The sequence below is a fragment of the Manacus vitellinus genome, unplaced genomic scaffold, assembly GCF_001715985.3.
Source record: "Manacus vitellinus isolate BGI_N305 unplaced genomic scaffold, ASM171598v3 scaffold_14_pilon, whole genome shotgun sequence".
NCBI lineage: Eukaryota > Metazoa > Chordata > Aves > Passeriformes > Pipridae > Manacus > Manacus vitellinus.
The window spans coordinates 16,717,995-16,744,792 of NW_021939063.1; the positions used below are offsets into that span (position 1 = coordinate 16,717,995).

The window sequence follows — 26,798 nt, forward strand, 5'->3', positions numbered from 1 at the left end:
AGCTCAGCTCTGGCCCTGTGACCCCTTGTTTGCCCTCTGGGGACAGTGACAGTGTGGAAGACCCTTGACCCACTGAGTCCAGGTCTCCTGTGAGCACCCCTGCTAACCTAGGACTTGGGGTTTATGAGCAGAGAGAGGAGTAAAAGAAAGAACTGGGGAGAGACTGAAGCTCTTCCTGCAGGGAGCCGGGGTGATCTGTGGGGTGGAGAGCCAAGGGCTGGAGCTGCAGGTTGGTATGTCAGTGGCTTTTTGGGAGCAAGAACAGGCAGGAGTGCTGTGCCTCTGTAGGGAGCTTGTTTCTGCCCTGGCGTGGGCAAGGACTGGCCTCTGACCTGTGGAGAAGTGGATTGCAGTGACAGAGCTGGTTGGCTGTCACCTGAGTCTTTTTTTGGTGCAATCTTAGGCTGTGAGTAGTTGGTTTTATACCTGTGGGCAGAGGTTAGGGCAAGCAGTCTGTGTTCTGTCAGAGGGGAACCTGTGATTTGGTGAATTCAGCCTGTTCTCTTGCCTTGTTTTCTAGACCAGAAGAGCTGCAAAACAGTGCCATTGTCACGTCCCCGAGGAGAACCCACTGACTGTGGTCAGCTGGTGCTCAGCCACAGTGGCTGGTGTTGGCACAGGTGTCCTGGGAGCCTCAGCACTGACTGGATCAGCAGGTGGCAACAAGGAACACGTGTGGAAACCAGAAACTGCACAACAATGAGGTGCCTCAGCCATCCACTGCTCAGGAGGTTGTTGAGCCTCTCACCTCAGCACGTGCCAGGGCGATGGAGCCCAGGCGAAGCTGGTGTCCTCAGTGTCCTCAGTCCAAACCAGTTGTGTCTGAGGCAGAGCTGCAGTGCAGTCCCTGGGCTCCTGACTGCCACTGATATGGTCAACCACTGGCAGAAGGTGTTTGAGAGAAATGGGGTCCCCGAAGCACGAGAATCCAGTCAATACATTGTGGCATTTGTTCTGGGAGCAAAAACAGTTAAGTAATAGGAAAAGAATAAGGTCTGTGCTTGCCTCTCACTTTGTCATTTTGATTGAATCCCTTACCTTCGGTTTTATCTCACTTGTAGGGAATAGAACAACTTATCTTTCCTTAAATGGCAGAGAGGGTGAGCCATAGTTTATTATTGCCAGCACAGCACTGGGGGCCTCTTAAATGCTGTCCTTTGCAGGGACTGAAATTTAACCCATGACATATACATTTACCCCAATTTTGCCTGATGAAGTGATTCTTAATTTTACTTATTCTTGTGAGCCCCAAAAGGTAGCAGAACAGTTGTATGGGTTTGTTTCTAAACATGCTGATAGGTCCTGTTCATCACCTGGGTTTTCCAGCAGTCCCAGGTATATGTGATTGTCAATGCCCTGGACCTCCCTGGAGGATGCCCTTGGCAGGGTGGCAGAGGACACCCCAGTGGCACAAGGGGGCAGGTTTTAAAGTGACTTTGTCTTCAGTTTCAGAGCCTGAATTCCAAAAGCCTGCACACTCCACTTACAGCAATGCAGCAGGAGCAAATCCAGCAGCTGAGCAACAGGCGACTAGAAAGGTAAGAGCATCCTCTTATAGTTGTTCCTTCAGAGGGTTTTCCTTCAGCCTTAAATCAGCCAGAAGAATGGTAGCAGACAGCATCAGCTCAGATGTCAAGTAACAGTGCTGTGTTGGTCTCTAGTGGTGATTAAAGTGGTAGGCAAAACTTTTCCACCTGATCCCCAGGGCCCTTCCTGCAAGGGTGCTGTCCAGCTGGTCAGCCCCCAGCCTGTACTGGTGCATGGGGTTATTCCTTCCCTGTTTGTAGGGCTTCATATTACCCTGCTGAATTTTTTGAGATTCCTGTCAACCCATTTCTCCAGAGGTCCCTCTGGAAAGCAGCACACCCATCTGGTCTGTTAACCACTCCTCCCAATTTTCTGTCACCTGCAGACGTGCCAAGGGTGCTCTCTGTCCTTGCATTCAGGTCACTAACGAAGGTGTTATGCAGTATTGGCCCCCCTGTTGACCCCGGGGTACTGCACTAGTGATCAGCCTTCACCTGAGCCTTGCTCTGCTGAGCTCAGCCCCCTGGGCCGCACAGTTCAGTCCGTTTTCAGTCCATCTCGTTTGTCTAGTCTGTGCTTCAGCTGGTATATGAGGGAGTTATGGGATACAGTATCAAAGCCTTGGGAAAGTCAAGATACACAGTATTTATTGATTGCTCTCCTCGTGCACCAAACTGGTCATGGGTGGCTACCAGGTCAGTCAGGAATGATATCCCCTTACTAAATCCGTGCTGACTGCTCCCAGTTCCCTTCCTGTACTTACTGTGTTCGGAAGCACTCTCTAGAGCTGCTTTGTTCCATCACTTTCCCCACTATGTAAGGCTGACTGACCTGTAGTTCCCTGGGTCGGGTGCCTGATAACAAACTCAGCTGTGGGAACGCAGCTCCCCCAGAGTGCATGTGCACATTGCTCACAGAGCTGAGCCTGGGGGGTGCAGCTGCTCCCCCTCAGAAGGGCTGTGTGCCCAGCAGTGAGGTGTGAGCTCAGCAGTGAGGTGTGTGTCCAGGTGTTCACACTTGCTCTTGCCTGCCACAGGATGCCAGTGCAGTATGTGCTTGGTGAGTGGGACTTCCAGGACCTGACCCTGAAGATGAGACCCCCAGTATTCATTCCACGGCCTGAAACAGAGGTATGGCTGTGGGGGCTTGGGTGTGTGAGTTCCGTGGCACAGCACAATCACAGCACTGCTGTGGAGGCTCCCTGTGTGTCCTGAGGTTGTAGTGATGAGGTCAGGTCATTCCACTTCTTTAAAACAAGGAGGGGATTCTAATCTGGTGATCTGGAACTGATGCTGGTGACCTTTGCTGCCTGGCTCAGAGGAAGAGATGTTGCAAGCTGATGTTTCACTTAGTTACACTGAGATCCATCACCACTGATGGAAGGACTTGGCTTTGCTTTCCTTCTGCTATAGGAAGGAGTCATAGAAGTTCAAAATCTATACTGATATCCCAGTGGCTTAGTACAAGGATAAGAATATAAACATTGTCCAGAGGCTGCCAGCAAACCCCTGCAGTAGCAGGAAGCTGCTACTGGAAAACAGTAATGGATTCCAGAGAGCTTGTTTGTCCTTGTGCAGACTGAAACAGTGCAGGCTGGTAGGAAATGGCACCCACCACCTGTCTGATGGCTCCACGGTGGTTTCTGGACAAACACAGGAAACTGAAAGGTAAGTTCTGAGCTGGGCTGGAATTAAACATGACTGTCAGTCATAAGAATGTAAAGGACAGCCATACATGACCAGGTTTAAACTCCATTTTCCCCAGTGTTCCTGCTGCTACAGAAAAGCCCAAGAACTACATGGTGACACTTCCCCTGACAGTAGCCTAGCTTTCAGCACATGGACCATCCTAGCAAGGAAACTCTTGGCCCTTGGAGAGTTTAAGATTTGTGAGGGGTTTTTTTTCCTGTGTTTTGGATTGGTTTATTTTCTTCTGGAGCTTGGGTTAACTTTTGGAGATGAAGTGGTCTCCATAGCTTGTCTATTTATGAGTCCCAGAAACTTAGTTTCAGTCTAGTAGTCATTTCTTCAGTTGTTTGCCTGCTGCTTGGTGACTGTTGTAGTGTTCAAAAATTAAACAAAAGTTAACAGGCAGAGACAGCCTGTGCTTCTGTTGTGCCCTTTGAGGAAGAGGTTGCTGCTGAAATCCATGAGAGGGTTCCAGATCATTTAGTGGGAATTAGCACTTAGACATCCTCTCATCTCAGCCTGTAGAAGAATATTCAGAACCAGAGCCTTGATTTGGTGTGGGGCATCAGCAGCATCTCCTGGAGAGCCTGCTGGGCCCTAAATCGTAGTGATGACACTTGTGTCCAGGGAATTTGGGAGCTCTCTGCTCTGTCTGGGTTGATCACTCTGTGGTGCTTAAGTTTGGGGACAGAGCTCTCTGGAGCTCTGGAATAGTTTTGCCAGTTGGAGCCAGTGATGGTTGGCTTTGTTATTGTCAACAGCATTTCTGCTCTGGTTGACTGAAGAGAGTATTTCCAACCTCTGACACCCCATTAGTTCTTGGATCATTAAAACCAGAGGGAACTTCAGTTCTTGCAAGACAAAGTATCTGCTGGCAAGGCTTCCTCTGGGGCTGTGCTCTGATTCTCCCCATGCAGTGCCAGGCCCCAAACAAAGGCCTATTGTGTGGAGTGGAAGGCGGGGTGGCTGTTAATTGAGCCCACATGCCTGGTTTTGGTAAAATCACCTCCTCTTGCCCAAACTGGAGTGCAGTGCTGTGCAACACACTGTGTTTGAAACCACTTAACATACCCTGGTGCAAAGATGTACCATAAACAGCTTAACCCAAGCCTCATCCCTGGGAAAACTTGATTTAATGTGTCACTTTACTTACTCTGAAGGAACGTTTTTAGCACATTTAGTACGGAAGACCAGAAGTTTATGATAAATAGCTCAGGAACGGAGCTCTGAGGGCAACTCAGAGTTTCCTTGTGATGTTCTGGGGAGGTTACTGTGACTTGAAGAGCCTTGGGGGCAAGATCCAGCTGTTTAGCAGCACCTGGCAGGGCGTGGCTTCAGACATGTGCTGCTTCCAGGAACCATGTCCTGTGCATAACCTGTTGCACAAAGCACCTTGGTGTCCAGATCCTTTCCTTCTGCTGGAAGGAAAGGTTGGTCATCTCAGACTGGGAGCTTTGTGTGGTGGATTGGGGTTTGCCTATGTTTTGTTTCATCAGAGTAATTTTTTCAGCCTTTACTGGACTTCAAAACTGCAACAGAAATACCTCCCTTCAGAAATGCTGAAAGTTCGTTGCACCTGTTGCTTTCTTTTTGTGTAGGATTTGTCTGCAGTGTTCTCAAATCCAATAGTGCTGAAACTTTTCACCAAATACTGTCTGTAAACAATCCTTGTTCTCTAGGAAGCAGTTCATTATCAGTGTTGTTATCCCAGGTTCGTATTGCTCATCTGTGACTGAACACATGAGCCATGTCCTTGGCTGAGCAAATGTGACTCCCTAAATTGACTTTTTGGTGCACAAGCAGCTGCAAAATTTGCTTCCTAATTTTATTTATGTAGCTTCATCAAGTGCTCCTGTATGTTGATTGAAGTCTGAGAAGAAGGGGAGCTGAGTTTATGACACATTTTGTTGTCTGGCTACAACAGAAGGGTTGTGACTCTTGTTCCCAGCGCTGTGGTAATGGCATGAAGTTAAACACAGCAGGACACAAACCACGAGCATTGTTTTGGGCCTGGGGACAGGGACACATGCAGAGAGAGAAGCTCCCTTGCCTGCTCAGTATTGCCCTGTGAAATTTGCCCCTGTGCAGACTGTTCAGTTCTCTCTGGGAGCTGAGCCCTCTCCTGTTCACTCCCTCTGGCAATATTTTTCAGCACATGTGGCTTCATTCTTCTGTTCCATGGGAAACAGGGAACAAAATTAGGCAAGTAGCAGGTCCTGTTTAAGCTCTGGCCTGCTGTGAGCAAAGCTTTGGCCTCGCTGCTGCAAGGGCTGAGTGGGTTTGTGAGGGCCTGTGGAGCTCTGCATCCTCCCAGCTTTGCTCCTGTGGCACTGGCACCAGGCTCCTGCACTGGGGATGTTTGGTCCAACGTTTAGGGGTGTGCTCAGTTTCATATTATGTTTTTTATGAATTATTCTTGTAATGTCCAGGCATACCTGTCTCAACGCTCCTTGGTCACTGTATTAATGGAGAAGAAAGACCTTTTCCCAAAGCAAGGCCTCTTAAAATGAGGACAGAGAGAAGGAGAATCCAGCCAACCACGGATACATAATTCCTTTCTTCTCCAGGCAGTTATAGGCCTCACCACGGATTCCTTAAGGGAAGGTTTGGTTTGGTCCAGGACTTGTCTGAAGCAGTTCGGGGTACGTGGCCCTCCCGTCTCTTACCCCCAGAGGGCGCTCCAGGCTTGGGCTCGCGGGGTTCCTGAGGGTTCTGTTTCCTATCACTTATCCCAGGATTTCTGGTGTTTCTAAAAAGGCTTATTTGCTCAGTGGAAGGAAAAATGGCCACCTTTCATCGCTTGCAACTATTGTGTTGGTACAGGCAGGTTCTCAGACACTGAGCTTTTGCTTTTCCTGGAGGAAAGCTGCTGGGACTGTGGGACTGTGACAGTCCTCCCAAGCAGCTCTGGAGATCTCCCAGCAGCAAAAGCAAAAGCTCAGGCCACCCAGGAGTCTCCTGGAGTCACCTCCTTCACCTGTTGTGATCTCAGCACAAACTCACACCCTGCATAATTTTTCCTGTCTTGGCTTTTGTTGTGGTGGCTGTGACACGGGAGGCACTTCAGGGTGAGGATGTGTGTTAGGCCTGGGAGACATCTTAGGGAAAGAAACTACAGATCTGTGGCATGCTGAACATTTAGGAGTGATGCAAAAAAGATGGTGGCTACAATCTCCTGTGAGAGAAAGAAGAAGACTCAGTGTGTCAGACTATACTGGTGGGTCTAGTTCAGTGTACTGGGGCTCATCTGGGCTTGTAGCAGATGGTGGGGGCAAAATCACAAGGGAAAAGATGGGTGTGGAAGGGTCCCCTTTTCTTCTGACAGTCAGCAGTTAAGGACTGATCTTAGCCAAAGCTGGATTTGGGGCCATCCTGCTTCATAATCACTAATGGATCTGTCCTCCATTGATTTGTTTAATCCTCTTTGGAGTCCATCTGTGTCTGACCTCCCTGACATCATCTGGCAGCGAATCTTTCTAATTTTGTGTTGTAAGTGGGAAAAGTGTGTTCTTTGCTTCTGGTGCTGCCTGCTCATTTAACCATGAAGGAAAACCTTTACTTTTTACTGCATAACACTTCAGTCATTCACTTAAGTGTCTACAGCATGTGTAATTTTTAGTTATGTTGCTGTCTAATCAATTTTTTCCACCTATGATTTTGAAGCTTTTTGCTTGTTTCCCAAAATAGGTTGTTTCTTTCCCATGAAAATGTGCTCAAAGCCCTGAAGTCATTGCTGTTTACTTGCATCTGCCCTTGGAATGGCAGTCATTGTGTGGGGTGTTCTGTGAAGGCACTTGAGTCAAAGATTTGCTCAGAGAAGCCTTTCACAAAGGTTAACTTTGCTTCTAGCTAAACATAATCATTAACCTTTCAAGAAGGTCCAGCACACAGGGAAGGGAGGATTTTCCCTTCCTGACCTGCATATGCAAATACACAGATTGCAAGGTGGGGCCTTTTGCCAGTGCTTTATGTCAAAGCAGTGACACATTTTCTGGTTTAATCAGTGCTGAAAGGAAGCCTTTGATGCAGAAATGTCCTTTCATTTCCTTAATTTCATCACCACAGATGGTTACTTTTTGGAAAGGTCTGAAGGTCACACTGTCTAGTGGATACAGGCATTGGTCAGGACTCAGGAGATTGGCTTTTTCTTCCTGGTATTGCCTCTGACCAGTTGTCCCTTCAAAGGAAGGCTGCTTCTCCTTTCTGCATCACTGACTTCCCAGTTTCAGAAATGAAAAGGGTCATGGTGCCCTGTCTTGACATAGCTTAAGGTCCTTTCTTGAAATATGTGGAGACTTGTATAAGGTATGTTGCACATAAATGCAGTAGGGCATTATTTAATAAATCAAATTTTAACTGCTGTCTGTCAAAATAGAACTGTAAACAAACGTTCTAAAGATGGAGCGTTGCTGTGTGGCCTCACATAGATCACATTTTGCCCATATGATATGCAGTGTTTTATCACTATGTTGGAGGAGAACAATATTTTCTGCAAGTGGGCTGTGGCACAGAGGCTGGGGAATGGGAATTATGAAGGGAGCCTGTTGTTGCTGCAGAGCAATTGGAATTGCCCTTTGAGCTGGGCACAAGTGTTTAATAGGGTCATATATACAGAGACAAATAGTGCAAACTGTGCCTCGTGGCCGAGGCATTTCTGCTGCCAGAAGTGCTTGGAGGAATATTTGGGATCTCCAGTATCTTATGGATGTTGGCTGACACCATGAGCACCCTCTTTCAGGGCTGCCCAGAGGGCTCACGTGATCCCTGTGTGTGGGCCAGGGGATTGCCATGTACAAGTAGCAGGATTAAAGAATTAGTGCTGCAGGGGTGGAATAGCTGCAGAACTGTTATGTCCAGTTATGTTACTGACTGGTTGAGAGAGAAGTGGAAAACTGGGTTTGGAGAAAAACCAGTATGTGGATTAATAGCTGGAAAAATTCTGCCTTGTTGTTACAGACTGCTTAGCTCATCAAAGACAAGCTTAAGGGTTAATTAGCTGGCACAGGGAGCAGGAATTCGATAACTGAAATCTCTCTGGTTTTACAGACAAGTGTATGATAAGCACTAGAAATGCAGGCCAGAAGAAAAGGTGCACATCTTTACCAGAGAGTGTAATTAAATGTTGAAACAGTTTAACAGGAGTCTGTTGCTGGCCACTTGAAAATCAGGACAGAATGTTTTCCTCAGACAGATTTCTTCTTGTTCAAAAGGAAATGATGGAAGAAACAGGGTTATTCCTGGCTAACTGGCCTTGATGAATTACAGTGGTAGTTTCTTCTGGCTTCCTATCCAAGAAATAAAGGCTCTGCTATTGCAGAGGATTACTTCTAAGTTGGTGATTTTCAAAATGTAAAAAATGTAAATTTAAAGCTAATATCTGTGCTGAAGGCGAGGAAAGCAACAGCTCTTCTTTTAAGTCATGTACAAACCTGTTCCCCAGGTTAACATATACAGACTTACCTAATATGTTCCCACAGATCTCTGTGTCGTTAATGCCTGTATTTTTTTGGCCCTACAAGAACTCTGATGCCTTTAGCTTTTTAATCTCCCTGTTCTGATTGAAAGAGGGTCTCTATTTCTGTGCATTTCAACAGGGTCCTGTAGGTCATTAGCAGTTAAAGCAGGATGTAGGACTAGAATGGAGAAAAACAAACCATAGAAAGGCTGGAACAGATGGGACTCAAGGAGATTCCCACATGAGCTTTTTTCAGATATCCAAGTAACTGGAATTTCAGAGCTAGGGATTAGTGAGCTAGAGCAGTGCATCCCTCCAGATGCTGTGTCTGGCAGGGGTCAGTAGCAGTATCTGCAGAGACAGAAGATACCTTGCTAGATAGAGAGGTCTGGATAGACAGAGCTCTGTGCTGGAGGCTTGAGGGACGGCCACAGTGCCGTGACTTGGAGCCACCCTTGCCCCTCGGCTGTGGCTAAATTTGGGCCTGGCAGCTGTGGGAATTTCTCTTGGGCACGGGCACAGATGGGTTGCTAAGGTTGCTGTTGATTGGTAAAATCAAGTCTGGTGCTGTCACAGCCTCTGCTCCAACAGATGAAGCAGCACTTGGCATGTGCCCTGACACATGTGTTACAGAGAAGCCAAAGCCCTTCCTCAGTATCAGGCATGCTTTGACCTGTTTGTCTGTCATTGCTCATGCCTGATAAAGCCACCTTTTACTCTAAAATCAGCAGCTCTCTCTGCAGTTATTCTGATGCTTTGCTTACTGTACTTTTATAGGAGGAGTTTCCTGGGCTCGGTGCAACGTTTTTTCTTCCTTACTGCAGTGCCAGGCAGAAGAGCCCAGGACAAGGCCCCTGCCTGCCCATGGAGCACTGGGCTGCCTTGGTGGCTTGGCTTTGGAAGTGTGGCACATGGCAGGAATCTCCTAGGGCCATTGCCATGGAGCTAGGTTTCCAGCTTGGCTTCCTGCTGTTTTGTCATGTGCTGATTTGCAGCCAAGTGGACAAACAGGAGGGGAGGGGTGATTTGGTTAATATCAGATCAGGCTCTATGGAAAGTCCTGGATTCTGAGAACAGAAGTTTCTGGAAAGCACACAAATAAGAAAAACAATCCCAGGAAGTGTGGGAGAGCAGAGAGAAGGTGGTTTTCCTGGGTCTTTTGCTTTCCTTGTCCTGTTTGTCACCCTGGCTCATACCCCTGAAACCTTGTTTTCCCTGCTTTCCCCAGAGCACGTGGGGCACAAAAAAAGGTGCTTACAGGGCACATAGTGTGAGTCTGTGCCATCCAGCCTTGCCTTTCCTGTGCCTCCCCTCCTCTCGTTTCTCTCAGCCTTGTGCTTTAGCTGGAGCATCCGCTGGGCTGTTCCCTGTTGCTGGGTGGAGCTCAGGATTCCCTCTCTCCAGCCCTGCACACGGCTGCACTCTGGAGCACAGGAATCTCTGCCGGGGCTGGACACAGCCTGAGCCTGTGCTGGCTGCTGGCTGGGCCTGCAGCTGTGGGGCTTGTGGTTTGGGTGCTGGCAGCCCCTGGCCTCACACTTGCTCTGTGCAGCTGTGGTTCCAAGAAATACAGTGAAGTGGAGACCTGGCCCCAGGGGAGAGGTGATACCGAGAACCTGTGAGAACACCAGTGGTGTGGGGGGCCTCGGGGAACCGCAGCTGGGGGCGGGAGGGTGAGGCAGAGGCTCGGGGGAAGCCGGAGGTGTGCACAAGGGTTTGCGTTTGTTCCACTCAACAGAGAGGATGGGGGGGAGAGAAAACCCAAATAAATGACAGTGTGAACTCAGGGTGAATCTGGCAGTGAAGCAAGACTTCCTGGAATCGTGAGGTGAGAGCGGCTTGGCTGAGAGACAAAAGCTTGAGAGCCTCTTGAGTGCTGGAAATTAAGTAGCATCGGAAGCAAATATTTGTGTCATCGGAAGCAAATATTTGTGTCCCCTGTACGTGGAACCCCAGGCAATCACAGAATCCCAGAATAGTTAGGGCTGGAAGGGACCTCTGGAGATCACCTTGCCAAGGCAGGGCCACCTGGAGCAGGTGACACAGGAAGGTGTCCAGGTTGGTTTGGATGTCTACAGAGAGGGACACTCCACACCCTCCCTGTTCCAGGGCTCTGCCAAGTGCAACAGAATGAAGTTCTTCCTCATGTTGAGGTGAAACTTGCTGTGTTTTAGTTTATGGCCATTGCTCCTCCTTCTGTCATTGGGCACCACTGAAGAGTCTGGCACCATCCTCTTGGCACCTGCTATTTTTATTCATTAATGAGATCCTCTCTGTCTTCAGTTTTCTAGACTAAATACACTAATTGATCTCTTCTAGTCTTTCCAAGCTCTTCCTTTGCTAGTCAGGACTGAATATCCTTCTCCCTCCCATGGATGTCCGGCATTTTCTCCTGTAGATTTTTAAATTCTCTTCTGGCAAAGACACAGAGGGTCTGTAGCACTCTTTTGTGCTAAGCAACAGAGTGTAGGTCCCTGAAAACCCATCACTTGATGCCTGTGTCACCTTCAACCCAGTGCAGTCTAAAAACCCTTCCAGATACTTTGCCTTGCACCTCACTTGCCACCCTCATGGGTGCACAGGTTTCAGAGCTGGCTGGGACTTACACCCATGTGTGTGTACACCAGGCTCCAGGTTAAAAGTAGTTCTGTCAGTACCTATACCACTGCTCAGCAGAATTTTTAGTGTGGACTGTGTTGTTACTGACAATAATGACTCATACTGTAAGCAATAATTTGAATTCTAATGGCTCCACAATTGAGCATTCATCCTACCCAGTGGTTGGAATGCTGTGGGCAAATGTGGAATGGGGTCACATTTCTAAGATACTTTCTTAATTTATGATTTTACTTGCTCCTTAATACATCACTTTGATTTTTTTTAAATTGTGTTTACATTTTTTTTATCTGCAACAGTAAAAACAACAACAACAAAAAAAAGCCAATTCAAGAGCAGCCAAGCACCATTTCTTTAGATATTGTAGACAGGGCATCTGAACAAGCTGACTTGTTCTCCAGGTTTTAGAGACACTCATTGTCAAGTCTTTGTTTTCTCCAAAATTAGCATTTTTCTGTGGTGAGGAACATTTCTCTCCAGGATGTATTGACTGTGTATTGAACCCTGTAAATGGTGTGAGTGATGGTAAGCCCTACTGAACAGCCTCCCATTTCAGTTTAGAGTGCCAGCTCCCACTGAATTTACCTCACACATTCCCAGGGTTACTCACCAAGGCTGCCAAAGTGGTTTCTCTTCTATCCCCGTGGAATTTTTGTCATTTCATCTCCAGCCTTTAAAGCTGGTGATCAAACTGACAGTTAAAATGGCTTTTATATATGAGATGGTTGTGCTCTGAATCTGTTCAGCTGAGAAGATGTGGGGTGTCCTGCCCAGCCTTTGGCCAGCTGCTGTTGTCCCAGCTTTTCTATCTGGGACTGGCATCTCTTTTTTTGCACCATCAACCCCTTTGTTGCTCTTCCCTGGTGTTGTTCCAGTCGGATTCCTGTGCAGAGGTCGGGAATGTCTGACCTGCAGGGTGTTTTGTAGTCTCTATGAACACTGTAATGCTTGGCCAGAAATACATCATCTCCCAAGATGAGATTTGAAAGGGGTTCTGCAAAGTGCTGTAATTTATCAATTTGCAGTGGTGATATTTTGGAGATGGTGGTGTGCTTGGAAAAGCACAGATTTTCACTGAATCATTTGCTAGGAGATGAAAAATACTGAGAAGAACCTGAAGAAAATGGTTTCAAAACAATTTAGGATAATTTAATCATTCCTGTTTTCCGAGAAGGAAATCTAGTGGCAGTGGCAGTGGGATGACTGGACACGCTCTGTGTCATGGTTGCTGGATTTTCCTGGTTCTTTGCCAGTTAAAAAACCTTCATCTTTGCTCATCAATCAAGTCAAATAATTATTTTCATAATTATTCAGCTTTTTATTGCAGTGAGATACTTATGTCTGGGAAAAAGATGTCGTTTCTTTAGGTTGTCACATTATTTTTAATATCTTTTAATTTGGTACTATTATGATAAACATGCATATTATGAGAGAACCAGCCTTTGCCTCAGTAAGGAGCATATGAAATAACCAAGACAACGAGACCAAGGGGGGTCAGGAAGCAGGATACAAAGCCTAAGGAATACCAACATCTCATTTCATTTGCACATGTGGTAAAAGCTGAAATGGGCCATATTTAATTAGGAGCTTTGGCAAGCACCGTGAAATATTTTCACTGTGGAATGTGTAAAGTAGACATTCCATTAAAAACCACCGAGCTTGAAATTGCTAATGACAAACTTTAAGGAAGTTAATAAATGCTGAGAATAGTTCTGGTGTGTGGAAGTGACATTTGGACATTTGTAATCAGTAACTTGTGTTACTCCAGGAACAGATGGTTCTGAGTTACTGTGGAGGTTTCCTGGAAATATTTGTAAGTGTGCAGAAATGGCTGCTATTTCAAAGAGTGATTTAATGGCCAAGCAGAACTTTTTGGGTGCCTCTTGGAATCATCAGCACCTGCTTTGCCAAACCAGCTGTGGTTCCAATCTCTGGCTGTCTCCACTGCCAGAGTGTTCTCAGACTGATTCATCTGGAGCTGTTGGCTGAATGGCCAGAGCCATTTTTACACAAAAGTGGGTAGATAAGATGTTTTATTTTTCCCTTTTGTTGTCTGATAGTCCTCTAATGGTTTCCCACAGGTTGAAGGCCTGTGAGAATGTTTTCATCCATTGCTGTCTAGGAAAGAAATGCCAGAGCAGCAGTGAGCAAAATGTGATTTTGGAGGCTGTGAGCAAAATCCTGTATGAGAGCAATGCCAATAATGACACAGTGACCAGGGCAGGGCATTGTGCTGTGACTCCTCATCCCTGGCTGGGGCTACTTAGGTGTCAGTCACCAAACTCACCTTTGCAGACTGACTCTTTCCTGCTCAGCAAATGGAGATGTGGGAGAAGACAATGAAAACAGTCAAAGTTCTTGTTGCTGGAAAGCCCCTGAAGGCCCCACATGGCTGTGGCTGTGAAAAGGAGCCTAAAGAAAGACAAGGCACCAGTGGCTCCCAAAAGGCTGTTGTTGGCAGAGCCAGGCTGCTGGAAAAGCAGCAAGGCCTAACACAGCTGAGTTGAAAATCCATCTCCATCCCCGACTGTGAAGCAGTGCAAGCTTCACTTCTGTTCTCTCAGCACTGGGGGGTGTTTGTATGCAGGGGCCCAGTTCTTCAGTACATTTAAAGTAGTTCATGTCTTGTGGGAAAGCTCAGAAAATGCTGTCTGACCAAACAGCCCATGCCCTGGGAGCTCTGCTCTGGGGATGGGTCATCAAAGCTCATCTACCTGAACACTTCATTTCTGTACCTGTTTGCATCCTCCCTCCCCACTTGTGTCAGTGTCTCACTTATTTTCACAAACGTGGAAATCTTGGAGACCCTTCCTGCTGTATTGGATTTTACATGACACTGTGAAGAGATTTAAAAAAGAAGAGAGTGATGGGAGGGAGGAGGGAGCAATGAGAGAGCTGCATGCAGATACAGGAGCATGGATGAAAATCTATTCCATGTGACTTTATACCAATAAAACATAGTAGGAGTCCACAATCTGAAATCCATGCAGGGAGCTGCTCATGTGGATCGTTTAGTAATCCATTGCCTTTGCTTTTCTTCTGCAGGTTGGATTATTAGTTTAGATGCTGTTAGCAGCTCCTCCAGATCACACACCCTACTGAGACAGTGTAGAAATCTTAAATTTTGATGCTTGCAAATTCTGAAAGCTGAAATTCTGAAGTAAATAAAATGGTGTTGCAGAAGATAATGTGCTCCAGCTGTTTGGTTATTGCTTTTCCCAACAGTGCAAGAAGATTTCAGAGGATCTGTGGGAAATTGCATCCTGAGGATTTGGTTGCTAATCAAAGCACCCTGTGGGGCAGATGGAGCTGAAGTGACTTCTGGCATGTCAGTTCCATTGCTACCATCTGTGTTTTTAAAATTAGCAACAAAAATACATTTCTCTGGGTACACAGTCAAGAAATTTAAACTGCAGTCCTCAGATCACAAAGGTGTGAATCAAAACAGCTCCCTCAGTAATATTATTTGTTTGTTTTTGTTAGGATCTCGTCTCTTTAGTTGTGGAGGAAGAATCTCAGAAATGTGCGAATTCAGGGCCCTGCTTCCCAGTTCCTGTTCCTCATCCTGTGATCCTGGAGGTGGGCTGTGGCTCTGGAGCAATTGCTCTGAGCCTGCTGTGCAAACTGCCACAGGTGAGCTTTCCTCAGTGCTCCTGGTTCAGCAGTGCCTGGGCTAGAGGACAACCCCACTCTGCTCATCTTCATTGAGGTGTCTCTGGTGGGATCTGGGCAGCTCAGGTCTGTGGCAATCAGGCTCTGTAAGTTCACACTAAGGAGAGGAGGGTTGTTTGGGAATTGCTCTCCCCAGCTGTCTGCAGGAGCAGCAGAGACATAATCAGAATGAAAGAAGTGAATGTGCTCATTCTTCAGCTGTCACAGCTCACTTGGCCTGGAGCACTGGTGGGTGTTGGTTTAAGCTGATAACCTGGGCTGAGGACAGGAGGGATGAGACATGGGCACACACTCATTAGTTGAATTTATGGGGCAGTCATCTCTAAAAATCACCTTGCTGTGAACCAAAAGATCTTGTCTCTAGGAGACTGGAGACTGAATGAATCCAGGGAAGGGCTTACCATAGCAGTGTCAGTACTTGGGATCAATATGACAAGCATATGTCACTGCCACCACTGCCAAACCACCTTTTACAAGCCTTTTGTTCCCTGGTAACAACTCACAGCTTCTGAACAAAGTGAAAAGAGCAGGAAGGGGACTGAGGTCTGGGTCACCAAAGCCCTTCTTGCCCCTGATTCTTGTGGCCTGTGACATGTTTACTGAGATACTCTTGGTAAGGAAAACGAGAAGTGAATCCAAGATCTCACTGCGTGTGCTTAAGGGGAAAGTATTCCCCTTTCCTCAGAAGTGCAGACCAGCCAGTTCCTTCTCATGAACAAGAATTGCTGTGGCCAACCCCTCCTCCTGTAGAAGTGTAAACCTTGCTGTGTAAAAATTAGAGGTTGATGCCTGTAATGGGAGGGGTGTTTCCTCCTCCCAATGACCTGAGAAGGTTAATACTTGAATTTCATGACTTCAGAGCATAATTGGTCTGATTTCCTGAGCTAGGAGAAGAGCTTCATGCTCTTTTCCTTGCTTGTTAAGTTAAAGAGCTGTATCAGTCTGTCCCTGTGACTGATAACAGTCCTTTCCCAGCACAAACAACTGTGCCCAGAGAAATAAGGAGCCTTGACTGATTAGCATTAGTGGTACCCACACTGACAGCTAAGTGGAGTTTACACTGTGTAATCTCTGCAGCGTTTGAGGCAGAATTTGGCATTAGGGTACTGAGAAAACAGCAGCAACTTCTCATTTATGGACTCAGCTGTGTCCTTCACCTTCAGGGTCAGCTTCATGTGTGTGGTTTGTAGCCTGGGGCTGTGAAATTCATCCCCTTAGGAATGATGGCAAATCACACCATGGTCTGCAAATGAGGGTGTTTCTTCAAGTTTCTTCAAGCATGTGTTCTCTGTGTAAATTCTTGCCAATAACTATGCTTAAAAAGCATTAAGCAAAGCAAAACCAAGTTAGGCCTTTGCCTGTGGTTTTCCCAAGGTGGAATGGAAGGTCACACAAATCTCCTGGCTGTGTAGCCCTGCCTCTTAACATTTTGCTGGAGAACTCTCAGATACTTGACTCACAGTCAAGTACGTGCAGTCAATACAGGCAGTGAATGTGGTGTAAGGCCTGCAGTGGAGCAACTAGGTAAAAGGTGTCTGCATAACAGATGGAAAATTCCAGAACCTCTGTCCAAGTGCTTGTGTTAATGCTGGGAGGGATTCTGTCTGCATTAGAGAGGAGAAATCTTCAACGTGATCTTCCTTCAGCCTGTGTCTGCCCCAGACTAGGCAGTGTTGTGTCTCACGCTACCAGGAGCTGTGAGCACGTCAGATACTGTGACTCAGTGTGACTGTTGCTGTCTGTTTTGGTGGCTCCTGGCTGTGGTGCAGAGTGCCTTTGGTCACGTTAGTGCCTCACTGGACGTGACTCACGATCCCAGCAGTGCCCCAGATACATTCTTCATGAGCTGTTCCTTTCAGGAGCCAAGATGAGCAGTCAGTTGTCAGTTTTGATCTTGCATGTTTGGCAGAGCTTGGGAACTTTGATGTTGTAACACGTGGGGTTTGTTGGCTCTTTTTTCTGTCCCAGAGCCAGGTCATAGCCATGGATAAAGAGGAGGCTGCTGTGGATCTCACCAGGGAGAATGCACACAGGTACAAGACCACGTATTACTCATTTTTTGTAAATTGTTGTTTGAGAAAGACCAAGATTCCTCAGTATTTGTACATGCAGTTCATTTTTATCACCACTGGAAACCAGAGAATGTTTGGTAGAGCTCCTAAAGTGTGTAATAACTCAGAAAAAAATGCTTATGTTTACCAGAGTATTTTTTCTTTGACTTGTGAACACACTTTGTAAAGACAGCAGCCTCAGTAAAGCAATAGTACTTACACACTGTTTGTTGTAAAGGGTTTTCAAAGTGTTTCTTGGTAACTCCTCTTATTCCTTTCTGTGAACTCAGGAAGCTCAGGGCAGCAGGAGGAACATTTAAGTCACTCAGGAGTGAAGGACAAGTGGCTCCCTAGGTCATTATTGCTGTGCTTGTGTCTGTCCTTGCTCCTCTAGAAATAAGCTTGCACACTCCAGTAGCACTTTTCCTCTGCTGTGCTCTGAGTGTGGCCTCCCTCAGGATCCTCCTTGCAGAATTGGTTTAGTGGGAATGGTGCTGCTGGGCCCTAAGCTGTCTGGACACCTGGATGTTCAGAGCTGCTGAATCAAAGCCTTGTGCCTGAAATCAGGACAGATGTCTGTCAGGTTGACCTTGTCCTTCCTAGTGGCTCCACTTCCTCAACTGGTTCTTCTGCCAGGCTGTTCTGGACTGTCACAACCACAGGGAGCTCCAGAGCTGGAATCCCAGAATGCTTCTGAGTCCTGGATCCCAGTCTCTGTAGACATTGTGAAGGGTACAGAGCTCCAGACTGCATCCATGCCCTCAGGAAATGCTGGGCCCTTGGCATTAATTAGAACCATGTCACAAAGAATTCCTATTGCTGTTTCTCATGGAGTCCATGAGTTTCAGGAGGTGCTCATTAACTGGAATTTCTGTCCACAGGGCCCACATACACTTTTTTCCCAAGCTGCTGCCAGCATTGGGGCTACAGAGACAGGATACTTCTGGTTCTGGCTGCACTGAGCTGTATTTCTTCACTTGCAACCCAGCCCCAGCTCACAGTGAGCCTGAAGAGATGTGTAGGAACAGGCCCTTCCCAGGCTTGTCACCACACTGTCACCCTTTGCCTCCTAGCCCAGTTACACAGAATGGAGAGCAGAGGTTTCCTTCTGAAGTGTCAGTGTTGAACTAAGTTCTGTTGCAATTTTTCATAGATATAGTAAAAGCTGGCCAGATCTTTGCCTCCTTGGTGGATTATTGGTCTGTCATCTGGGAAAAATTGCCTTGCTTATTAGCATTGCTTGTTGGCCTGAGAGTGCATGAGGGAGTGTAAATACCCTGTCAGAGGACCTCGTATTTCTCCATGGATATTTTCATTGCATCCTTAAAACCTTGTCCATGGCATGGTGCCCTGTAGCTCTTGGGAGAGGAGCCAGCAGGATAAGCTGTGTAACTGCTTGACTGAACCCAGCTTGGATCCTGCCTGCTTTTCAGAGCTCCCTTATCCCAGCTGTGTTCTCCAGATGCTTAGGTGAGTCCTACTCTCACTGTATCAGTCCTGTGCCCATGGCACCCAGTGCAGGAATCCCTCCCTTTCCTGATGCCTGTGTGTGCTCACGGGGCAGCTGTTGCTGGTCTGGGAATGGCATCTTCTGTGGGAGGCTTGGAGTCTCCTACAGTAGATCCTGACCAGCCTGGTCTTTCTGCCTTTGCAAAGTACTTCCTCTGACATTGTTCAAATGTCCTCACAAGGGCCAGAGGCAAAACTGGGGAGAAGAGAGAGGTATTTTGATGGGTGGATCAGGTGGCTGAGGAACTTTTCCATCCTTGCTGTGTCACTCTCCCTGTTTCTCTGACCTCTGCTGTAGTATCAGGCTGCCACCAAGCCCAAGGCTACTTTCAGACTGGCCTCTCTTTTCTGTCCCAGGAGCATCAAGGGAGCTTTGCTCAGGATTCCTAAGATTTAAGGGGATCACTGTCTCAACTCTTTTCCCCTGACAAGGAGAATATAGAGGAGCCACACTCTGGAATCATCATGGGTGCAGAGTGTGCTCTTTGCTTTGAATTTTGTTCCTTGAGCAAAGAGCAGGTCCTAAACTGGGGAATCCAGCTGCAGTCAGTGGGGTGGGATGTAAGTGTATCAGATAAGAGGTGCAATATTTACTGATCTGTTTGTAGTATGTGCTGTTCATGAATCCACACAAACATGCCTCCTAAGCTTTCTGTTCTTGCATCTGGAATTTTACAGGCTGCAGCTCCAGGAGAGGATTCACATCATCCACCAAGATGTTTCACAAAGTAACTCTTTTCACTGTTACAATCCCCTTTGTCTTTCTCCCTTTTTTGTTTGATGGGGAGGCAGGTGTGACATACACCCAAGGGACCCCTCTGGGATGCAGGTGGCAGGAGGGTGTTGAAGTTAATAGAGAAAAAAGTCAGTAAGAAGTGAGCCAGTGAAGTTTTCCCTTCAGAGATTTCCAGGCCATATGATCAGCTGAGAGAAGTCCCTGTCTACACCAGAAGGTGAATTGTTCCTGGGTTTAGGTGTCCAAAGGTTGTGTCTGAGCTGGTAGTACAGGTGCCCTTTGCTGTTACTGAGGAGAGGCAAATATGTACATGTTGTAATTCATTCCATGCTGACATGGATGCTTTAGATAAACTTGTACATGCCTGTCTCTCCACTGATGTTAGAGGGAGCCCATATATTTAGCTTAGATTAAATGCCCAGCCTTATCCATCTGAAATTAGGTGAGTTGAACCAGGGAAGGATACATGTCTTACCCAGACTTGGCTGAAACCAGTTAAAACTGACATTTGCTGAGGCTTAAGCAGTGAGGTTGATGCTTGGCTGTTCCCTGGGTAGGATGTTGACACTGAGCTTATAGGGAAGATGCCACAGTTCAGAGCTGGTTGTGATTCTTCTTTTCTAGGTTCTGCCAAGCAGCTGCTGCTCTGGGGCCCCATAGATGTCATAGTCAGTAACCCCCCATATGTTTTCCATGAGGACATGGCTTCCTTGGATGCAGAAATCCTCTGGTAATCAGACAAATAGATTTTTTTCCTCTCTTGTTCCTTGGAGCAAGGTTTTCTGTCTGCTTCCTTGTACTACACACAACTGCACACAAAACATGCAAATGTAGTATACATGTGCAAAGTGTGGGTGTGTTTATATGGTATACAATAATTCAGTGTTACTTTGATACTGCTTACAGGCCTGAAGCAGTATCAAAGTATTTTAAATACTCATTAAAATGGAAAACACACACACTTTGAAACCAACAAGTTCTCAATCCAAAATTGTTTCAGAGACTTTTTCCTGTTAGACTTCTTTTTAAATAATCGGTGTGAGTTTATGAAAGAAAGAGTAATCTGAGCAGCTTTTTGTGATGGGTGGAAATGCTGCTACCCATTCTCATCCCAATACATGTCTTAAGCAGAAAAAAAAAAAGAATAAGCTCTTTTGGGATGTGGAACCACTTTGCGTGTGCTGGTTCTTCCCCAAACTTGATTGTCTGCGTGTCAGGACAAGGTCCTGCCCCCACCTCTGTATGAGATGCACAGCAGAGCTCTGAGAGCTGAGCTTTCTCCACCCCAGCTGGCTCTGCTGGGTTAGCAGGCAGCTCATGTGGTTGTTGGCTTGGTTGAGAGCAAGCACCAAGTCCTGGCTGTGCAACCCCTTCTCTCCCTGTGCAGCTCACACAGAGAGAACAGACCCACTGCTGGAAGTGTGAGCCCTGGCTGCAGCTGGCTCCTGATCTTCAGCCAGACTCCAGGGGATGTTTTCTGCTGGTGCTAAAAGTAGAATTTCTCAGCCCACTGGTAGCTGCCCTGCACTCCCTGTATTTTACAGGAAAGCCCTGGGTGCTGTCCCCTGCTCTAGGAGCACTGGAGCTCAGCTGTGTTTGGTGCTCCTTTCTCCATGGAGCCTGGGGTGATCCATTCTCAAGGGCCACATGAATTGCTGTTAAATGTCATCTTTTTCCCACACTCCAGCTATGAGGACCTTGATGCTTTGGATGGGGGAGATGATGGGATGAGAGTCATCAAAACAATTCTGGCTTTGGCTCCTTCTCTTCTGAAGGATTCTGGGTAAGCACTGCTCTCTCTCTGAATTCTGTGTCCTTTATCCACTCAGTTCTGTAACTTCTGTACCTTCCTGTATGAAAACAAAACAGAGGGAAAATAGTTGCAGAACTATCCCCCCATTGCCCCATTTCATAATAGCACTTTAGAAAATGTCATGTGTATGAGCAAAATTAGCTTGAAATGGGTTAATAAAGGCATACAGGCCTTCCTTGACTGGTGGTGCTGTTTCATGGTCATTACTGAAGTGGGAACCTCTAAAGGTCAAAGCAGGAACAAAAAGAACATGGAAGAGAGTGCAAAAAGCAGGGGAACTTTTTAAGGTGAATAACTGATGGAAGGAGAAGCATTGTAGAACTCTGGGAGGATGGATGTAGATCTCTATTCCCTCCCACCCTTTAATTAGGGGAAACTTGTTTATTGTGCCAGTATACAATGCTGAATGTCCCAGGAGAAAGAAGATCAGCCAGGGATAGTTTCTTAGATGTTAAATTTCTCCCTGATTAGTATTCAAGACTGATTGTTCCTGCCCTCTGTCATGTGGGATCCATTTTGAAGATCATCATGCTGATAACCAAAAGTCTGAATGCACTGTTCATGTGCCAGGGCATTCACACATCCTGCTGAATATTCCTGACATTTGGCCAGCATAAGAGAGGTCATTGAAAATCTGCTGTTCTGAGAAGAAGAATGGGAAAATTGAGAGGCATACTCCATGCAGAATTCATTCCTCATGCTTTGCATGACCACAGGAGCAGAAGATGCTCCTCAGAACTTCCCAGCAACAGAGACTGGTCCCATGGGGTTGTTTGTTAGGATTATTTCTTTTCCTTCCCTTTTTGCTCATTGTATAAGGTGGAGCCCCCATTGAGGAGTGGAAGTTTTTTAGGGTCAGAAATGAGATCCACACCCAGCTTGGTGAATTTGTAGGGAGTATTCAGTGTGGGATGTTTTAGGAGTTCTCAGGACAGCATAGGATGAGATTTGGCCTCTGTCCTTTGCCTGTTGAAGTTGTTTCTTGCTGTGCTCTCCCAGGCCATAACCAGCTCCATCCTCCACATGCCTCTGAGCTGGGGTGGTTCTGCCCCATCCCAGGAGGGGAGATGGGAAGTGGGCTGGGGTTGTAAAGCCTGCCAGAAATGGAAGTAGCCCTGCAGTGCCCAGGCCTAGTCCTGGTGCCCCGACTGAGGCTGGCTGATGAGTTTTGGGTAGGCCTGAATGCTGGTGGTGTTTTCATGACTGATTTATGGAGACATTTACTATGGGAGGATGTGTGTGCTGCCTTGTACTTCATGGCTCTGCTGCCTCCACACAGAGGAGCTTCCTGCTGCCAGGCCAGTGCTCAGTGTCTGTGCATTTGCAGCATAAAACTGCATTCTGGCCTTACATCTCTGGGGGCTTCAGGAAGACATTGCTGGTGGTATCTCTGCATGACCTTCAAAAGGGCTCCTTACATCTTGACACAAGGGCTTTAAGTACCATGAGAATTCCCCCCCAGGTTCAACACTTTCTCCCCTGAAGGAGGGAGTTGGGATCTGCATGTAAAATAGACAGCTATGATCTATTTTAGGATTACTGGATTGCAGTGTGTTTGCTGACCTTTTCATTTCCCACTGGTAGGAGTCATTCAGAAGGAAAGACCTTAAGTTTTATCAATTTAACAAGCTAAACATGTGCATCTCTCTGCCTTCTACACTTGAACATGTCTTTTCAGGAGCGTGTTTCTGGAAGTTGATCCCAGACACCCAGATATGGTGGAGCACTGGCTACAGGCACACCCAAACTTACCACTCACCCTCCGTGCCATTCACAAGGACTTCTGTGGCAAGTAAGTCTTTTTTTACCTTCAGATTCTTGCTTCAGGTGTAGGTCTGTGTCCTTTGTGGAATATGTCCCTGCACCCTGATGAGCTGGATGAACTCAGCCAGGGAAGGGCCACAGCTGAAGCCAGTCTTTGACAAAACAGGGGCTCAGCTTTCTGATATCCTGAGACAGCCTGGCAAGTGTTTCTGAGTCATAAATTCTGACACAGGTAAGCATTTCTGGTGGAGTGACAGGCTTGGTGGGATTATTGCCATTGGAAAATTGCTGCTTTTGTAGGATAGATGTAGAGGCATATTCTCCCAGAGTGAGACTTACAGTGCTGGTCATTCTTTTTCCCACAGGCCTAGGTTTCTACACATCCAGAAACAAAGCAGATGACAACTGGAGCAGACATAACTCTCCTTGCAGGATGCTTTGTGCTCTTGAGCCTGGCTGAACAGCTTGTGGAAAACTCCTTTTGCTGGGTGAAAGGAATCTCCACTTCCTTCCCCTTTGCTGGACTCTCCATGCAGTGACAGACCCCTTCATTTCCCAATACAGACTTCACCCAGAGATGCAGAAGTTCAGCTGAGCATGTGGAAGTGTTTCAGTGTTTCACCTTCCTCAGGGAGCTGCAGGAAACTTTTTAGTGTGCTCTGCTAAAGTGGCTCATTAATCTCAGGACCCAAGATGGAGTTCACAGCTCCAGATATTTCATTACAAATACAACTTCTCAACGTGCCAGATCACTCATTTGACCTAGAAAGGATTCCATTATTTTTTGGCCTTGAGATTCATTTATATAGAATGTGAGCAGGTTGGATGATAGGTCCAAAGTCTGGCTTATATTGGCACATGGATTTGCAGGTATAACAGGACATGACTGACCTGCACATTTCAAATTCGGTTCTGTTCCAGGATCCTGATGCTCCAACAGTAAATCAGCCTTTGTTTCCCACTCCTGCTGAGTGACATGCCATTGAAGGATCAGTGCACATGTTACAATACCTGATCTACAGCCCTTGACACTTGGTGGATGCTGCCAGAATCAGTCAAAACACTGTAATAAAGATAGTGCTTCAGATCAGTGTCTTTACAGGAATTGCTCTGCAATTCTTCAGACCTGGCAAAACACCTGGCACCCACACATTGCTCTGATAGTAATACAAGTGCCCAACTTCCATGCCAGGCATTTACTAGCAAGACTTTACACAGAAGGCCAGAGTTGCTACTCCAGTTTTGCAGATGGAGAAGTTGGAAAATAAGAGGTGAAATGACTTGTACAAAATTTGACAGCAAGCTAAGTTTGGAGTAGGACTCAGTCTCTTGACAGTGTGGGAATAGCTGAGGTCTGTCTCTTTGGGAAGGATGACTCAGAGCAGGGCTGTCTGAAACAGCACTGAGAGAAGTCCCTGAAATGGACAGTCAACATCATGACATTATAAATAATGGCAGGATTAAATTCAAGCTGCTGCTTGCTGTTGCTGCTGTTTCCAGTGTTGCAAGTTCCTCTCCTGACCATAGCTAGTGAGAGAAGGAAGGAAAGCAAGCAAAGGAAAGGATCTGGTGTCCAAATGGAAGCAGTTGCTGGGCCAGTGGAGGTGAGCACTCAGGAGGGGTGGAGGTGTCCAGACAGTGACCCTGCAGTCTGTGTGTGCCAGGGATGTGCTGTCAGGCCCTGTCCAGGCTGGACTGGGACTGCACCGCCAGAAACATTAGGCAGGAGGTGCATCAGCAAACTGAGTCTGTTGGGAAGGCTGCAGCAGATTCAGAGGCATTTCATGAGCACTAATACATCTCCCTTTCCCCTCTACCTCTCCCACTCTCCCTGCTCTTTCATCCCCCTTACCTGCTGAACACTGGCCCTGCTTCCCCAGAGAGCCCCGAGCTCTCGCTGACGGCCCAGCGCTCGGGTCTCCAGCTGGATCCTTCCCACCCTCTGGGCTCTTACAGCCCTGTGCACACACTGCCCTTTCCCCCATTGTACCTCTGACACTGCATTTATCCACCCCAGGAGATAGCCATGTCCTGGACACTCTTTCTTTGAAACTGTGAGTCTTCTCTGGCCTGTAGTACCTGCCCTGGTCAAACACAGTAAAGGAAATCTGGAGGAGGAGAGAACTAAAAAAGATCAGATAAAGTGCACATTTTAGTCAGAGGTGTTGTTTTGTTTGGTTGTGGATTTGTTTTTAATAATAATCCATGGGTATTTTTTAAATTCATTTACTCAGACTCTGTTTAGAAATTAAATTTAAAGAAATGGTTCAGATTTCTCCTGGCTGTTAATAGTGTTCATGTATGAAAGAGAGCAACATGCACAGCTTGCTTTTGCAGGATGCCTTAAAAGCTGGGTTATGGGAGAGTTTTAGAGCATCATGCTTCATTCTTCAGGGGCTGGCTGTCTCCCTGCAGCAGGCTGCAGTTAGCTGACCCTCCGAGGGTGCTGGGGAAGGCAGTGTGCTTTTTCTTGGAAGCATCAATCAGTCACTTGTCCGAGCTCTGAGCAGAACAAACCCCCTGTGAGACAGACCGTTCGTCTAATCCAGTAGGGCAAGTGTTAAATTCCTATATTTATAGTAAAGCAATGGTGAAAATGCTTGCATTTCCATGGATTTGCATTGCATAGGGGTTATATGTCTTGGAAAATCACATGGTGCTGCTGACCTTTTCATAAAGACAAGAGTGGAGAAAAATTGCTGTTCCTCCCAAGAGGCTGGATGTTCTTGTCAGACTCCTATCCCAGGGAATGTGCTGGTGTCGTACAGTGTGTTCCTCAGTGCTTTACACGTATTGGCCCGGGCTCATTTTGGGACAGAAAAGCTCCTTGGAGGTGGTGGTTTTAGGGGGCTCCCCTGGGCTGTGTCTGTGCTGCCCGTGGGCAGGAGGCTGAGCTGCCTCAGCTCCCCGTGCATGTGAGCTCTGCAGAGCTCCCTGGAGCCGCAGGAGGCTGACGCCTCCCTTGGCAGCGTGCGTAATCGTGTCTGACACACGGAATTTTCTGGGAATTTACTGGGTCTTTGGAACCCAGTAAAACGGTGATTTGATTCCCGAGGTGGTGCTTTCAGAGAGGAGCTTCGTTTGCTTTCAGGCCCCTGAGGAGTGTGGTTTGTGTGTGCTCCCATCGGTGTTTTGGGGTCACCAGGTGTGCGGGATCCACCGGGATAACTGCCCTGCCCCGAGGACGAGCTGGGAAAGGCTCGCGGTTTGGCAGAGCCCTGCAGATGGAGCTGCGGGCCCAGTTTAGCTGTGTCCGTGCTGGAGAGACTCCTGCCTCAGCCTGCCCGCTGCGTGGGGAGGGGCAGACCCCGCCAGAGAGAGAACTGGGGTCAGCAGAGGGCAGAAGGGTCGGTGCAGCTGCAAAGTGGGGCTTTAACCTCGATTCCTGTGCCGGTGAAACAACTTCGACACTGGGCTCGTGTCGGCAAACTGGAAGGGGACTCACAGCTTGAGACAGGACTGGGGTTGTACCTCATGCTGTTTATGGGGGGCCTGAAGGCCCCCTAGGGCTGGAGGTCAGAGACAGAGAACCATTCTTGTTCTGGTGTAATGTCCACGTGAGCACCCCAAAGTGCCACCTGTGCTTTCAGTGTCCACCCAAGATGTGGGGTGAGAGGGCCTTTCCCAGGGACTTTAGAGAGAAGGAGATATGTTCATCCTCACAGAGGATAAACTACCTGTGGTCTTGTAGGAATGAGACTGCTGCCCCTGTGAGGCACTGACTGACAGGGTGACTCCACTGGGGTGACACAGAACGTCTCTGGGGACCCAGATAACCGAAGTGTGTGGATTACTGGCTGACATTCGATGTTCCTCAGTGTGGGGCCATAGATCAAAATGGCTTGGAAGAGAGCTTGACAGTCATCTAGCCCAATTTCTCTGTCCAAGTAAGCATCAATTTGCCTTACATCATTCCTGACAAATGTTTGCCCAGCCTGACCTAAAAGGCTCCCAGTGCTGACAAGGG

At 47.2% G+C, this 26,798-nt stretch overlaps 1 protein-coding gene across 1 annotated transcript; it reads left to right on the forward strand.

The window, feature by feature from the left end:
• Positions 1 to 524: 524 nt before the first annotated feature.
• HEMK1 (HemK methyltransferase family member 1) lies at positions 525 to 25,690 on the forward strand. The gene is made up of 10 exons (XM_029958389.1): positions 525 to 969; positions 1,447 to 1,538; positions 2,564 to 2,657; positions 14,770 to 14,919; positions 16,927 to 16,991; positions 19,197 to 19,246; positions 19,879 to 19,984; positions 20,942 to 21,037; positions 22,746 to 22,859; positions 23,197 to 25,690. Exons 1-10 carry the CDS (start codon positions 700 to 702, stop codon positions 23,231 to 23,233), a joined length of 1,074 nt encoding a protein of 357 aa, XP_029814249.1. The 5' UTR covers positions 525 to 699; the 3' UTR covers positions 23,234 to 25,690.
• The last annotated feature ends 1,108 nt before the right edge of the window (positions 25,691 to 26,798 follow it).